General features: G+C 44.2%; 1 protein-coding gene across 1 annotated transcript; it reads left to right on the plus strand.

Moving 5' to 3' along the window:
* The first annotated feature begins 11,702 nt into the window (after positions 1-11,702).
* On the plus strand, positions 11,703-13,263 carry LOC145450085 (uncharacterized). Its single transcript, XM_080328569.1, has 2 exons — positions 11,703-11,854; positions 12,000-13,263. Exons 1-2 carry the CDS (start codon positions 11,703-11,705, stop codon positions 13,261-13,263), a joined length of 1,416 nt encoding a protein of 471 aa, XP_080184695.1.
* Positions 13,264-14,060: the final 797 nt, after the last annotated feature.

Genomic DNA, 14,060 nt, shown 5'->3' on the forward strand with positions numbered 1-14,060 from the left:
TAAGCTGATATCCGTAGACAACGGACTTGCCGTATACCAGGGGTCGGCAACCTTTTGTTAGTCGCGGGCCAAACTTCGGGTGTACAACCTTTTGGCGGGCCGGATTTTTTCTTGGTACTATATTTTACGCTCACTTCGGTATATTATCCTACATTGCTGCAATATCAATCATACCAATCCGAAGACACATGTATTTACACTTCAACGACACAGAATAATTGTGACAATTGACGCAGCTTGCTTTGTGAAAGGTTTTCAACTTCTAGTAACAAGTCAGATGAAACAAGAATCAGGCCCTATTCAAAATGGACGTCCGAAATACGTGATCATAGCTTGCTCTTCGTGAATTTCATTGTTCAAAACTATTGTTCACATGCGTACGTGCTTCCAAAAATCGATGCAATTTCTTTTGCATTGCTGGTCAAGCTGGGATAAAGACCAATTTCAAGAACGTACTCTTTGTCAAAGTCATGCAGCGATATGCTCTTTGTATGAAATTTGTCATTCAATTCAACTGCATCGCATTTCAGAAAGGCCCATTTGACATTTTCAGGCAATGGTATTGGCGTCCACATTAAACAGAGTACTGAATAGTCAGAATTCATTTTGTAGAGAAGGAATGTCGGAAAGCGGGTGAATATTCAGTAGTTAAATTTCGTATCACCAGGCCGTGTTATTTTTGGCATAAGCCAAAACTGCCAAAAATAACTTATTTTTGGCATTTTTCGATTTTTATTTTTGGCAGTTTTGGCATCGTCCTCTAAATAGATAGTTTCAGCCTCGAATTAGTCACAAAAACGCTATATTTGGGCTAGTTTGTCAAAAGACACCACAAAATGTGCAGCATCTACGTATAATCAGTGCCAACAAACAATAAGAGATGAAAAAACCTAACGATTTCATTGGTTAATTATATCAAACCAAACCACAAAATGTGCAGTATCCATCGGAATCGGTGCCAATAAACAAAAAAAGAAATGAAAGCCTAACAAACACGCTTAACAGCTGATTGTCACAGCTGTTGAATAGACTTAAATCGTTTGCACTGTTGCAGTGCTTCCAAACTCAGGTCAGCTAAGTTTCTCCTAAATTCATTCCTCGCCCAGCGAAGCTGGGAAATATCGGCTTCAACTGTAGCTGCTGAGGGGAAGAATGTTGCCAGTCATCCACAAAAGGTTTTCAGAGCTTCAAAATCTTTGGAGGGCCGAACCGGCTTCCATGCATCATGAAAAGAGATCACTTCGCCAGTGCCATCGATCTCATCGCGGAAATAATTTTCTTCCTGATCCTTTTCCAGGAGTTTCCTGTGTTGTGTTTCAACACATTCTATTTAGTAGCCCGACTATCATTTCTCCTTCAGGCTACCGATATATTTCCGGAGGACATTTTTTCACTTCAGGTGGCTTTAATATTACCAACTCGCATGGAAGAGGCCTTGGAAGGTTAGCTTGTTTAAGAACATTGACGTAACAAGACTGCCTGGCAAAGCGAGACTATGCAGCTCAGAAATAGCCAGACAGTTTGTTGCATCACAATTTTCAACTCGATCACAATGCAAAAATCGTTCTTGATTTTGGTAGTTCCAGTTTCACGAGCAGAATATAATTTATATTTTAATAATCAGTACTGCGGCAGCTTCTCATTGATACCCATTTTATCAAATTTAGCGCTCGACAAGCCGGTCAAAAATGGTCATAAAATTGCCTTTGGACAAATGGAAAGTATGACGTAAACCAAATGCAGTCAGCCGTTCAATCTCCCTGTGCCCACAACATTTAGGACACCATGGTTTCACCCCTAATGGGTGGGCTGGACCCAGATTAAGAAACCTGCCTTTCACAAACGATCTTCTCGCTTGTAACGCAGTCCTGGTAACACAACACCATGAACGAAATACACTATTTGGCAGGCTGTGTTATTTTTGGCATATGCCAAAAATTGCTTATTTTTGGCATTTTCAAATTTTTATTTTCGGCAGTTTTGGCATCTGACTCCTGAAATGCCAAAAATAACACGGCCTGCGTATCACAGTTACAAATGTAATGTTGGTACTAGGTTCTCTCCTCCAGTATAGGAAAGTGAGCATAATTGTCTTTGTACTGTTGACATTTCCAGAGTCACAGATTTGTTTTGAATGCGCCTCAACGTCTCGTGTATGTAGTTGTTTTCCCCCTGAAGTTGCAAGTTCAATTTGTTCAGATGTGACGTTAAATGTACCAGGAAAGCAAGATGAGATACCCATTTTTGATTACAAGATTACGAGTCGGCGATATTTGTATTTTCGAGGAAAGTTGCTATTTCATTTCCCAGTTCATACACTCGTGTAAGCATAGCTGCTCGACTCAATGAGCGAACATGACAGATATAGGCCTACATGACATCGCCATATTGATTCTCTGCTTCTAGTAATATCTGGCGTAACTGATTCAGTTGATGAGACAAAAATCATATTAACAGTTTTCCCCATTGTGACCAAAACACTATTCAGGTTTTTTGTCTTGGCACACAATGCCTTCTGGAAAATCAAACCATAGACAGGCTAACTAACATACGGAGGCTAGTTATCTATAATTGAATAGTTTGAGATTCCGTCATTGCGTCTGAGATGCTCCAAGCGTTTTTGAAGCAAAGGAAGAACACCTTTATTGTCTCACCCCGTTAGAGTGATTAGCCCTTTAAAAAAGCATGGAACACCTTCGGTTGCGAGATACACCCGATTGATAAGCATAAGCACTGATCCAGTCTAGTCTATCTCCATTCTCCATCTCCTACTTCAACCACCTTCGTTTTATGGCGTAACAATAGACTAATACGATGTAGGCTACTATTATATCATAGCAATGCCGCATTTTTTCATGCAGCGCTGCACTGCAGATAGAAACTCATTATGAAGCGGCGGGCCGTATTATTGTGATAACTAATTATTATGTCGCGGGCCGGACGATCGATTTCGCTTGGCGGGCCGGATCCGGCCCGCGGGCCGTAGGTTGCCGACCCTAGCCGTATACTATCGCAGACTAACGGACGGCCACGCCTGTCGCAATACGTGGCAAATGCGAACAACGTGATTGGGGATAGGTTTATCACCCTATGGGAGTCCAAGACCCAAGTTTTTTTTGGTCGGCCTGGCGAAGTGCTGTTTCGTTCCTGCCAACGGGTATACGCCCGAAGAAGTTTAATTATTATTGAGGGGTCCTACCTTTTCAAACACACCTCACTCAGCTCTACCTGTAAATCTGGTTACGTGAGCAGAGAGAGGATAAAAATTGATAGCAATATGTATGCAATTCCCGAGCATATTGACCGATTCGATCATGAATTATAATAAATTTTCGCGCTTGGCGCGAGCAGGCGCAATAAGCAGATTCAGCTAAGGGCCTGAATATAGATGATAAGTAGTGTATAACCTGAGGGGGCCGGGTCTGGGAGGCGAACTCCCCAGAAGTTCGATTATCATCATATGGGGGCCCAAAACCAACGCTTTGGGGGGGCTGACGAAGTGCTGTTACGGCCCTGCATATATCTACCTTTCATTGGATCAACCGTCATACAAGCAGGAATTAGATAACCACGTGAGATGGCTATACTAACAAAATACAGCAACTTGAACTCATTGAATTCATTATTCACTCGCAACTCCAGTATGACCGGGCCGTGCACTGCATTGGATTCATCGACTGCGATGGTCATTTACTCCAAGGAGATATTCTTTGATTCCGTCGCTGACGACTTGTAGCAGAGCCTATACTTCTAAGCCTTTTATAAGACACGGCTTACTGAAGCCAAATTTCTAATACGGAGCTGCGTGACCTCACGTTGAACGAACGAAGCTCAATATTTGAAAATACCGGTAATCGATGGTAGGCCTACTGGAAACATCTGGAGTGACGTGACGATGAGCATGGTCATTTGGTCAATTCAGAATACGGATAAATTCGGCAATATTATCTATTTGGAACGATCGTGTCCTCGAGGATCATATAAATTCCACATGGAAAGAGGATCAAACATATTTCATCAGTATTGCATAGATCTCCTGTGATCGTCCGCGACGTTCATCCATGAAATTATATCTCGTATATTAATCGCGGCGTATGAGTTGCATTTGCTAAATCTACTTTCTTCAGCGTCTGAAATATAGTTGTATGCAGTGACGTGCGGTGAGGTTCATGGCTGGTGAGGCACGCCCCCCCCCCCCACGCACATACACACACACACAAACACGCACGCACGCACATAACAATAGCAGCGGGTATAGAGAGCATTTTCTTTGCACACTGATAGCCGTTGCAATTCCATATTCTACAGTACATGTAGGACTGGTCGCTATTGTACTAAATGAGCAAATCTAGACGGATACTAATTACTATCTCTTCAAGTATACTACCAGTATAAATTATTCGAAGCACATGAAAATAGCATCCTGTTACAATTTTTTTCAGTAAAAGAACACTAGATTTGCCGAATTTCGAAAGAAAATGCACTTTCATTCAGTGTGCATGCCTCCTCTTTACATCGCCTAGGCCAAGGTGGGTGTCAGATTCCATAGACAACCTAGTCGCTTCGACATCTTCCTTTCTTTCATTGTGTCGCATTTTTTGTGGTGTATTGAACTGATAAAATTGCTAATAAACCAATGATGATGATGATGAAGGACACCAGGTCAAGTCAAAATACAGTAGATCTAGTGACGCAGTGGCGGCTCGTGACAATATCGGGTGGTGGGGCAAGGGCTGCAAGCGACATCAAGATGACGTCACGATGGCGTTTTCCAACGTAAACAAGTAACTTGGTGGTACGGTAAGATTTCCTTTAAATTCGGCCCTCGGTAAATTCGGCCAGTGAATTCGGCCCTCGGTCACTTCTGCCTTCGGTGAATTCGGCCCTCGGTAAATTCGGCCCCCGGTAAATTCGGCCAGGGCCAGGGTAACAATAACATTACCTAACCTTAACCCTAACCTAACCCTAACCTAATCCTAACCTAACCCTAATACTAACCTAACCCTAATCATAACCCTAATTCTAACCCTAACCTCCTAATCACTTGATAATAATATAATTATGTAATATAATTCACATTAATAGTTGGTAATACAATTTTACACAAAATTCTCCGAGGGCCGAATTTACCGATTGAATTCGTTCCTCAGTAAATTCAGCCCCGTAAATATTCGCGTTATCTCCCGTGACTGTATGATATACGCATACCCTGACCTTCACATCACTTGATAATAATATAATTATATAATTCATTCCCATTAATAGTTGGTAATACATTTTTATACAAAATTCTCCGAGGGACGAATTTACCGAGTACCACGTGAATATCCGCGCTATCTCCCACGATTACGCGATCCACGCATACCCTGCGATCCAAATCACCAAATAATAGTATAATTATGTAATTAATTCATGTTAACGGTTGGTAATACATTTTAATACAATATTCTCGGAGGGCCGAATTTACAGAGGTCATGGCCGAATTCCCTGGCCGAATTTACCGAGGGCCGAATTTACTGGCAACTAGGGATGGTGTGAACTTCTGAAAGGTTCAGGTTCGTGTGAACGCGAACCTTTTTGAAAGGTTCTGTGTGAACGCGGACGTGAACGTCATGACGTCACGTGACGTCATTTTGCTAATTCCAACCGTACATTTCAGGGAAGTGATAGCCTATATTAATGTACGCGATACCTAGCGACGACTCGGGCCACACAATTCCACAATGCTGAAGTACATATGGACATTTTAAACGCCGCCAAATGTATGAACTGGGCCAATCAAATGATATAATAATATTATAAAATCACCCTCTTACGTCGCTTTGCCAACGATTTCGACGAGTACTTGCAAGGGAATATAGGCTTACGCCATAACGGTCTAAGCCAGAACGGGCAATGTATTCGGCGTCTGAGTATTACTACGTTGATATTGAGCAGAGTGTAAAACAGGTTTCTATACTTGCTACCGATATTATCGCATTAACAATTTATACAGCAGTAGTCAGCAGCCCAATCCCACGGATTTGGTTTCTATGATACCATAAACATATAAAGTCAAGATTGACCCCTACTTCTGCCAGGTTTTTTTACATCGGACTAGACAACGATATCAATTTCATTGATTGGTTGAATAACCATCATTCGCTGACTACCTACAAATGTAGTGTATGTCGCTCTTGGTGTTGTGTGATTGGGGGTGAAGCTCACAGCAGAGAGTAACTAAATATTCACAAACGGAAAGCTGGATATTTCGAGCAAACTTTTGAAACAAAGCAAGTAAAATTTTTGAGAATGTCAAGGTGCATGCTCGTTTAGTGTTGATTTTTTATGATGCCAGTGCCATGCATAGAGTGGCCTGCAGTTGAAATGCAATAAATTTCAACCAAAAGATGTTATAATGAATTGCAAATTGCAATATATGAAATAGGTTCACAGTCCAGAACCTACCAAGGTTCGTTTGTGAACGTGAACCTCTAAATTTCCGAGGTTCACACACAGAACGCGAACGTGAACCTCGCGTTCACACCATCCCTACTGGCAACCCTACCTGTAACACAAACGACAACAGTGATTTTAACGTATGTGCCGCGAGAGGTCTGCTGGTGAGCTGTGACTTGAAGTGTGGCAACTGCGTAAACGGCGTGCGGAACAAAGATTCGACACGGTTCATGTTCGCACTACACCTGACTAATTATCTGCAGAAATGGAAATAACTCATGACTATAACTCGAGAGATTGTGTAAGCCTAACTGGAAAGGTCAACGAGTTCGGACACATACGCAATCGTTATCTCATAGATTGGACATGTCATATTGAATCCAAAACATCATTCTGAAGAACTACAATAGCAGCCTCGGAAATTCGGTCCCGGTACAGCATAGGAGATTTTGGCCTTGAGGCTGGAGACTGTCACACGACACATACGGCTTACGGTCTATAGTGTCTATATGTCTGCTGCAAAATCGCCTTTGGAAAATATATTACCGAGTAAATATGTGATTGAAAGTCGAAAACTTGGTACACTCAATGATATATATACAATGTATATATATCATTGGTACACTGTTACATGAAATCATCGAGAAGTAGCCTCAAGACCGTTTTCGGTATAGTACACTGTCAAAATTAATACGAACAGACCAACACCGAATTTTGCGTAACATTTACTGAGGAATAGGCTGATCAAGCGATCAGCTGTTAGCCGCCATCGAAAACGAAACAGCTATTGCGCTTGACAGGAGTTGTAATTGTAAGCAAATGGCCTGAAGGCCACAATTGCACGGTGAAATTGACATTGAAGAATATAAAATAAAACTAAATAGTTGAATGCAAAACGAGGATGTTAGTAAACCGTTTCATGATATCATCATGTCATCAACTATCTCAGTATGGAACACAGTTAGCGTTAACACAGATACACCGGCTTTCGCGTGAAATCCGCAATGCGTTAGGTAGGCTAAGTGTCAGATCAGCACACATCTCTACCATACTCGACCTTGATAACGAAATTGCTGCCCGAATCATGGAGTACCAACCTCGAGACTTGGCACAGCGTTCGATACTAAAATCAAGACACACTATGCAAAAGCTCATGACGGATCTAGCTATAAGGAGCATCGTTAAAATCAATGGAGACCAATACCGGCTTTGCGTAAAATATGTTTGCGATAAATGACGAGTCAGCTCTCACTCGACTTAGGAAACGAAATTACCACTAACATAGTTCAGTGACAAACTTGAAACTTGGTACAGCGTTCGATACTAACATTAAGATTCACCGTACCAAATGTCATGACCGATCTCGGTATGAAACATCGTCAAAATCAATGGACACCAATACCGGCCTTTGAGTAAAATCTGTTTGCGATGCATGACGGATCAGCACACACTCAACTTCGGAAACGGAATTACTACCCTGAACTTTGAGTAGAAACCCTGAAACTTAGGACAGTGTTAAATACCACCACCACGACATGACATACCAAGTTTCGAGAATTATCATGGAGTGAAACACCATCAAAGTCGACCTATACCAGCAAAGATCGACTCCCAACGCATATGACGGTAACCGAGTTCAGATATAGATACGATTGTTACATCACACCTTAAGGGCAACTAGGCTAGGGTTGCCATACGTCCGGAATTTCCCGGACATGTCCGGAATTTCACTGTTAAAACTGCGTCCGGGAGGAATTTGTAAAATATGCCTAAATGTCCGGAATTTTGAAGGCTTGAAGTAATAAGCTCATAATATTTTTGTAAATCCACATAAACAATATTATTTTGAGCCGGTTTATGCTACATGAAGTTTTTCTTCGCGCTGCGCGCGATTTAGAATAATATGTATTGGTTTTAATATGGGGACTACTATACCCTCGCAAACAGTGCGATCAAGAATAAATAAAAATTACATTCACTTACAAAAATAGTCTAAATGTAATCGCAATTACAAGATAACGATATATTCATAGGGTCGGTTTACGCCGTTTGGATGCTTTATTCAAAGATAGTGGTTCTAAGCCTGGGGGTAGTTTGCCTATATTCTGGAGTTCGCGAAGATGGTGAACGTAATCAGCTTCAAAAATAGGCCCTGAGTACGTTTGGGCAAATGTGCCGACCTTAAATTAGTAATCAGCTCTTCAAATTCTGAGCTGGGCCACGAACTAGATGCATCGATTACCCTACGGTGGGCGCAAGATCAGTGTTTATTTGGGCGGGAGGGGGCTGACAAAATGTGGCTTCGGTGCTGGTCACAACTTATAACACACAACCACATACTCCGGAACGTGACCACTTCTAGTCGATAGACAAAGCGTTGCTGGTGTGACGTCATATTGATCGACAATTCGCTCATACCTCATTTTGGAATCCGCTAGTCTGCGCTGAAGAGCGTCCGGAATTTGTCCCACTAAAATATGGTAACCCTAAACTAGGCTATGTTGCCCCGGTTGCTCGGTAATTTTATGAATAGGAGAGAGTAAATCATCGTTTCTTTATTGTGCGCGGCTTTGAGAGAATAGACAGTGAAAGCTTAGTTATGAGCGCTACCGGGGCATGCCCCGGCTAGGCATTCGCAAAGCGAAAACACGGAAGAGAATTCGATTTTCGCAGAGATTTCGCTATATATGTGCCTTTACAAGCGAAAGGACTAGAAGAATACGATTTTCGCTGAGATTTCGTTGCGTCTATAAACGGTAAAGAATTGTTATTGAACAGAATTTTAGGTGGGGCAATGCCTCAGTTGCCCTATAGGACGAGCCGCCACTGAATCTGCAGACATAAAAGACTATAACTCGAGATATAACATAAAGCCCGCTGCACACTGAGCTCGCGGCCCGATAAAACGAGAGAATCGCGCCTGTCTGCGACTGGACCATGCAGACCGGAGTCGCCGGCAACTCATCGCAACATGCTGTCTGCGACAGGGTTGCGCAAGTCCGCGACAAAGTTGAAAATTTTCAACTTTGTCGCGAGCAGTGGTGCCACTCCTAGTGTTTTAACACTAGATCTAGTGTTTTTTCGGTCGTCCTAGTGTTCTAGTGTTTTTTTTCGCACAATTTTGCTAATCTAGTGTTTTTCTGCAATTGTGCGAACAAGGAATATTCCAATACTAGACTACCAAATTATACGCTAAATTTATCGCTAATCAGGCGATTTTGTGTCTCTGACTGTGTTTGTTTTCCACAATTCTATGTGTTGGTGCAGTAACAAGCAATTATTATGTGCGCTGTGGATCCGTATTTTTGAGCGGAAGTCTCGGAAAAAATGAAGAGCGAAATATAAAGCTCTGTCGTTTCTTGTTGAACTCACTCTGCAGATTCGGGCAAGATTTTCATTTGCCGAGGACAGCATACTTTCGTATTTTTGTCAACACAAAGAAAAAGAAAATCAATCATTCCTCTAACTGTGCAATTTCCCTCTGTGATATTATTTGATGAACTTGATGATTCGTCGGAAGAATGGGCTGCTTTGGCAAATTTGCAAAATGAGCTGCAGGTTATCAGTCAATGCCCTCCAACAGAATTTTGACAAAAATTGAAATATGTGCACAATGGATTCGGTGAATCAAAATTCCCTTTACTGGGGAAGCTCGTGACGAATCTCTTGGCATAGCCACATTCTGCTGCATGCATGGAAATCAAGTATGCTGCACATGGACACCTCCCCATTGTTTGGTTAAAGATGTACGGTAGTGAGCAAGATGCCACACATAAGATACTTATGTTTGATCGATGGTGTACAATCAAAAGATTATTTTTATGATGCCGTACAATTCGAAGCGACAATATTTGATTTTTTCTTACTCTGTTGAATTCGTTTCATTAATTTTCATTGAATAATCATTGCAGCAGTAGTGTGGGCCTTGGTTGTCCTGTACTGTTGCGAGCTCTTCAATTCACAGCGAGTTCTCTGACACGAATGTATTTGCGTGGAAATACGTGGAAACGACAAGAAAATACGTTCGTCCTAGTAGCTGTTAAATGAGTCTCACATTATTCGAGAAAACGATCGAGTTTATACTACAGCAGTACGAAACAATGGTTGTAAAGTTTAGCCAATGAGGGAAACGAATTGCGGAAACGTCGTAGAAAAAATAGTGGATTTGTGAAGTATTTAGCCAATAGAAATAAGGAGCGCGAAAAAGTCGCGGTACGAAAAAGGCAGCGATATCTATGTAGAACTTTAGTTTTACGTAACAGAGGTTGTGAAGTTTAGCCGATAAAATACGGATCACGAAATACTCGCGACACGAAAAAGGCAGAGATATCTATGTAGAACTTTAGTTTTACGTAACAGAGATGGTGAAGTTTAGGCAATAGGAGTACGGATCGCGAAATAGTCGCGGTACGAGACAGAGGTAGCGGGAGTACTTGCAACCTTAAACACAAGTATTTCGCCAGGCTCCGACGGTCTCACTTATGGATTTTGGAAGCGCTTGGACCCCAAGGGAGAAATCCTCTCCGAGCTTTTCGAAATCTGTAGGTGTTGCCGACGAATTCCACTTGAGTGGCGCTCGTCGCGGGTAATCCTAATTCCGAAGGACCGCCACGGCGACATGCCAGACGTCGGCAATTGGAGACCCGTAGCGCTATCCAGGACGCTGTATAAGATCTACGCGTCCGTAATCGCTCGCCGTCTCCAGAGCTGGGCATCCGATGGAGATGTCGTCTCCATGGAGCAAAAGGGGTTTGTTCCGCGAGAGGGGGTCTTCGAGCACGTATTCATGTTTGATTCCTTGCTTGCGGATGCCAACATTGCCAAGTCGTCACGGCAGGGTATTTATCTTGCCTGGCTTGACATCCGCAATGCTTTTGGTACCGTTCGGCATGGCTCCGTGATCGAGGTCCTGAGGCACTTTGACGCCCCGGAGTATCTGGTGGAGGTGATGGCCGATATTTACACGTCTAACGTGTTTTCAGTCACGACCAGTTCTGGTCCGACTGACCCCATTCCAGCGGGGAAGGGCGTCCGTCAAGGATGCCCTTTGTCGGCCATCACTTTCAACCTGGTCAAGTGGTCATGGAAGTTCTCCTGCGTGGCGTCGCTGGGCTTCAAAGCAGCGGTTATCGGTTTTCCGCGTCGGAGGGCGTCACCTGTCAGAGTTCAGGGTTATGCAGATGACACCTGTGTGTGTGCTTCGTCTCGCGACCAGCTTCAAGCGCATATTAGATCTGTGCGATGAATTTCCTCGGTGGTCTGGTATGAAATTCAAACCCGCCAAATGTCGTGTTCTTGCCTTGGGATTCAAAGGAAGCCGATCGATCGTGGACTCGGCCCCGTTCCGCCTTGACGGTGGCGAGGTTCGGGTCCTCGATCGTGACTCCTTCTGGCGATACCTGGGCAAGAACATGGGGTAGGCCTACCAGGCAACCGAAAAAGGTGGTGAGGCCATAAAAACTCCAGAGGCCTATTGTGACAGGCTTTTTCTGTCGCACCTCACCTCTTTTCAGAAGCTGCTCGCACTGAAGAGGTTCGTTATTCCAAAGTTCCTTTTTCAGTTGGGAATCCGCAGGTTTTTCCGTTGCGATCTACGTCGCCTGGATTATCCGCACGCTGGTGAAGGCGGAATTCCGCCGCCCGAACAGAGCGTTTCAGCCCTTCTTCCATGCAGGGCTGACGTCTGGCGGTCTGGGAATCCCCAACCTCTGCTGCGAAGCGGACGTGTTGAAGCTTTCCCAGGCCATCAAGATGGTCAATTCCACTGACCCCTCTGTGCGGGCGGTTGCGCGTGGGAGGTTGGCGTTGGTCGTCCGGAGAACTTGCCGAGTCTCAGAAGCGTTGGAGACCCTGACAGTCGAGTTTTTAAACTGCGTGAGTCTAACAGGGCACGATTCCAGAGCATACGGAGACGCCCACGGGCTTTGGACCGAGGTCCGACCCGTTACTAAGCGTCTCGGTGCTCGCTGGTTCGTGACCGAAGACGGGCTCTATCAGTTGGCACAGGGCGCCGACTGCTGTCAGGATTTGGGTCGTTTAACCAAATTCCTCCACCTTAAGGTGAACCAACGTTGGAAGACACGGTGGATGGATCTTCCCGACCAGGGCAAAACTGTGGAGTGCCCCAGCCGGTACGGGAGCTCCAACCGTTTCCTCCGGTCTTCCAACGTACTGACGGCAGTCGAGCGTAGCTGGATGCTTAAAGCTCGTCTGAATCTTCTGCCGCTCCGGTCGATCCGGGGTCGGTTTAGGAAACGTGTGGAGCTAAGTGTGGTCTGCTGCAAGTGCGGACAGCATACCGAGACCCTGCCCCACGTACTGAACCACTGTATGCCAGTGATGGATATCATCACGAACAGACACAATTCGGTACTTGAGGAGCTCCTGGATAGTATACCAAGCTCTTCTTCTTCTTCCAGATGCGACGTGGACCGCGTTTGCGAGGAGCACGCCAGATTGGCCAACAGGCGACTGAGGCCCGACCTCATCTTAGCGGATGCTCGCCGGGTCTTGGTCATCGATGTGGTGTGCCCCTTCGAGAATGGAGTAGCCAGCATGGACGCTGCCGTTGAGTTGAAACACGCTAAGTACGAGGACCTCTGTCACTCCTTGCGCCTTGCTACGGCCAAGACCGTGGAGATGCACACGTTCGCGGTCGGGTCCCTGGGGAGTTACCACCCCAGGAACCTGGCTATCCCACGGGCGATGGGTGTTTCTCTTTTCGAGTCCAGGCTGGTCTCCGAGCGAGCCGTAGTCGCTTCTCATCGCGGCTCACATCGGGTCTGGAAGGCTTGGTGTAGTTTTCGGGACAACGAGAGGACTTGACCCTCTTCTTTTCCACTCAATGTTTAATTTCGTGTCTTCTCCTTGACGTCATTTTGGTGTTTTTTTCGCGCCGCGGTAGGCGCGCACATGTGCTTTTCGCTCTCCTTTCTTATCACTCACTCTGAGTGGCTCTTTGTTTTTAGCCTGGATTGCCACTAGCCATCACGGGGTTCGACTCCAGGCAATCTGTTCTCTCTCAGAACCCTGCAAGTTAACCCACCATGCCAGGCTTTGACACCATATCCTGAACTGATCTCCATAGTTTTCCCTGCGAGTTAAGGAAATACAATGTTTTGACTCTCCGCTCCTCCTACTGCTGAATAGTACTGCCAATAACTTCACTTTGTTCATTCAATTTCTAACGGTTTGTTTTTCCCACATGGTCGTCAAATAAAGATTCCGTCTCTCTTGACGTGAATAATTAAACACGCATGCAACAGATAACGCATCGAGAATATTTTCATCATATACAGAGCGACTAACCAAGATATCGAACTCATTTCAGCAGGGTTGTAATGACTCTACTCGAGTCACGATTTTCTGGTGACTTCAGTCATTTTTTTAAAGCGTAAAATGACTCGACTCGAGTCATTGTACATGACTCTAACCAAGTCGTATGATAAGGGACTAGGTTACGAACAGACAGACATTTCATTTCAACTTCGAAGAATAGAGAAGTCTCCACAGCATTGGTATTTCGTCTATCAGTCCAGATACTTGGAAAATTGGCCAGAAACTGTTAGGACTGAGGATAATTACAATATTATGAATGCGAGCCATTCTAAATCACTCAAGCA

This window comes from Botryllus schlosseri, chromosome 11 (assembly GCF_051294905.1).
Source record: "Botryllus schlosseri isolate E-star chromosome 11, Bs_hap1, whole genome shotgun sequence".
Classification (NCBI taxonomy): Eukaryota; Metazoa; Chordata; class Ascidiacea; order Stolidobranchia; family Styelidae; genus Botryllus; species Botryllus schlosseri.

Bases quoted from the DNA above. Each gene is read 5' to 3' on its own strand.
- LOC145450085 (XM_080328569.1), top strand. From the start codon at position 11,703: ATGAAATTCAAACCCGCCAAATGTCGTGTTCTTGCCTTGGGATTCAAA. The intron at 11,855-11,999 runs GTAGGCCTACCA...TTCCTTTTTCAG, and splicing joins TACCTGGGCAAGAACATGGG to TTGGGAATCCGCAGGTTTTT.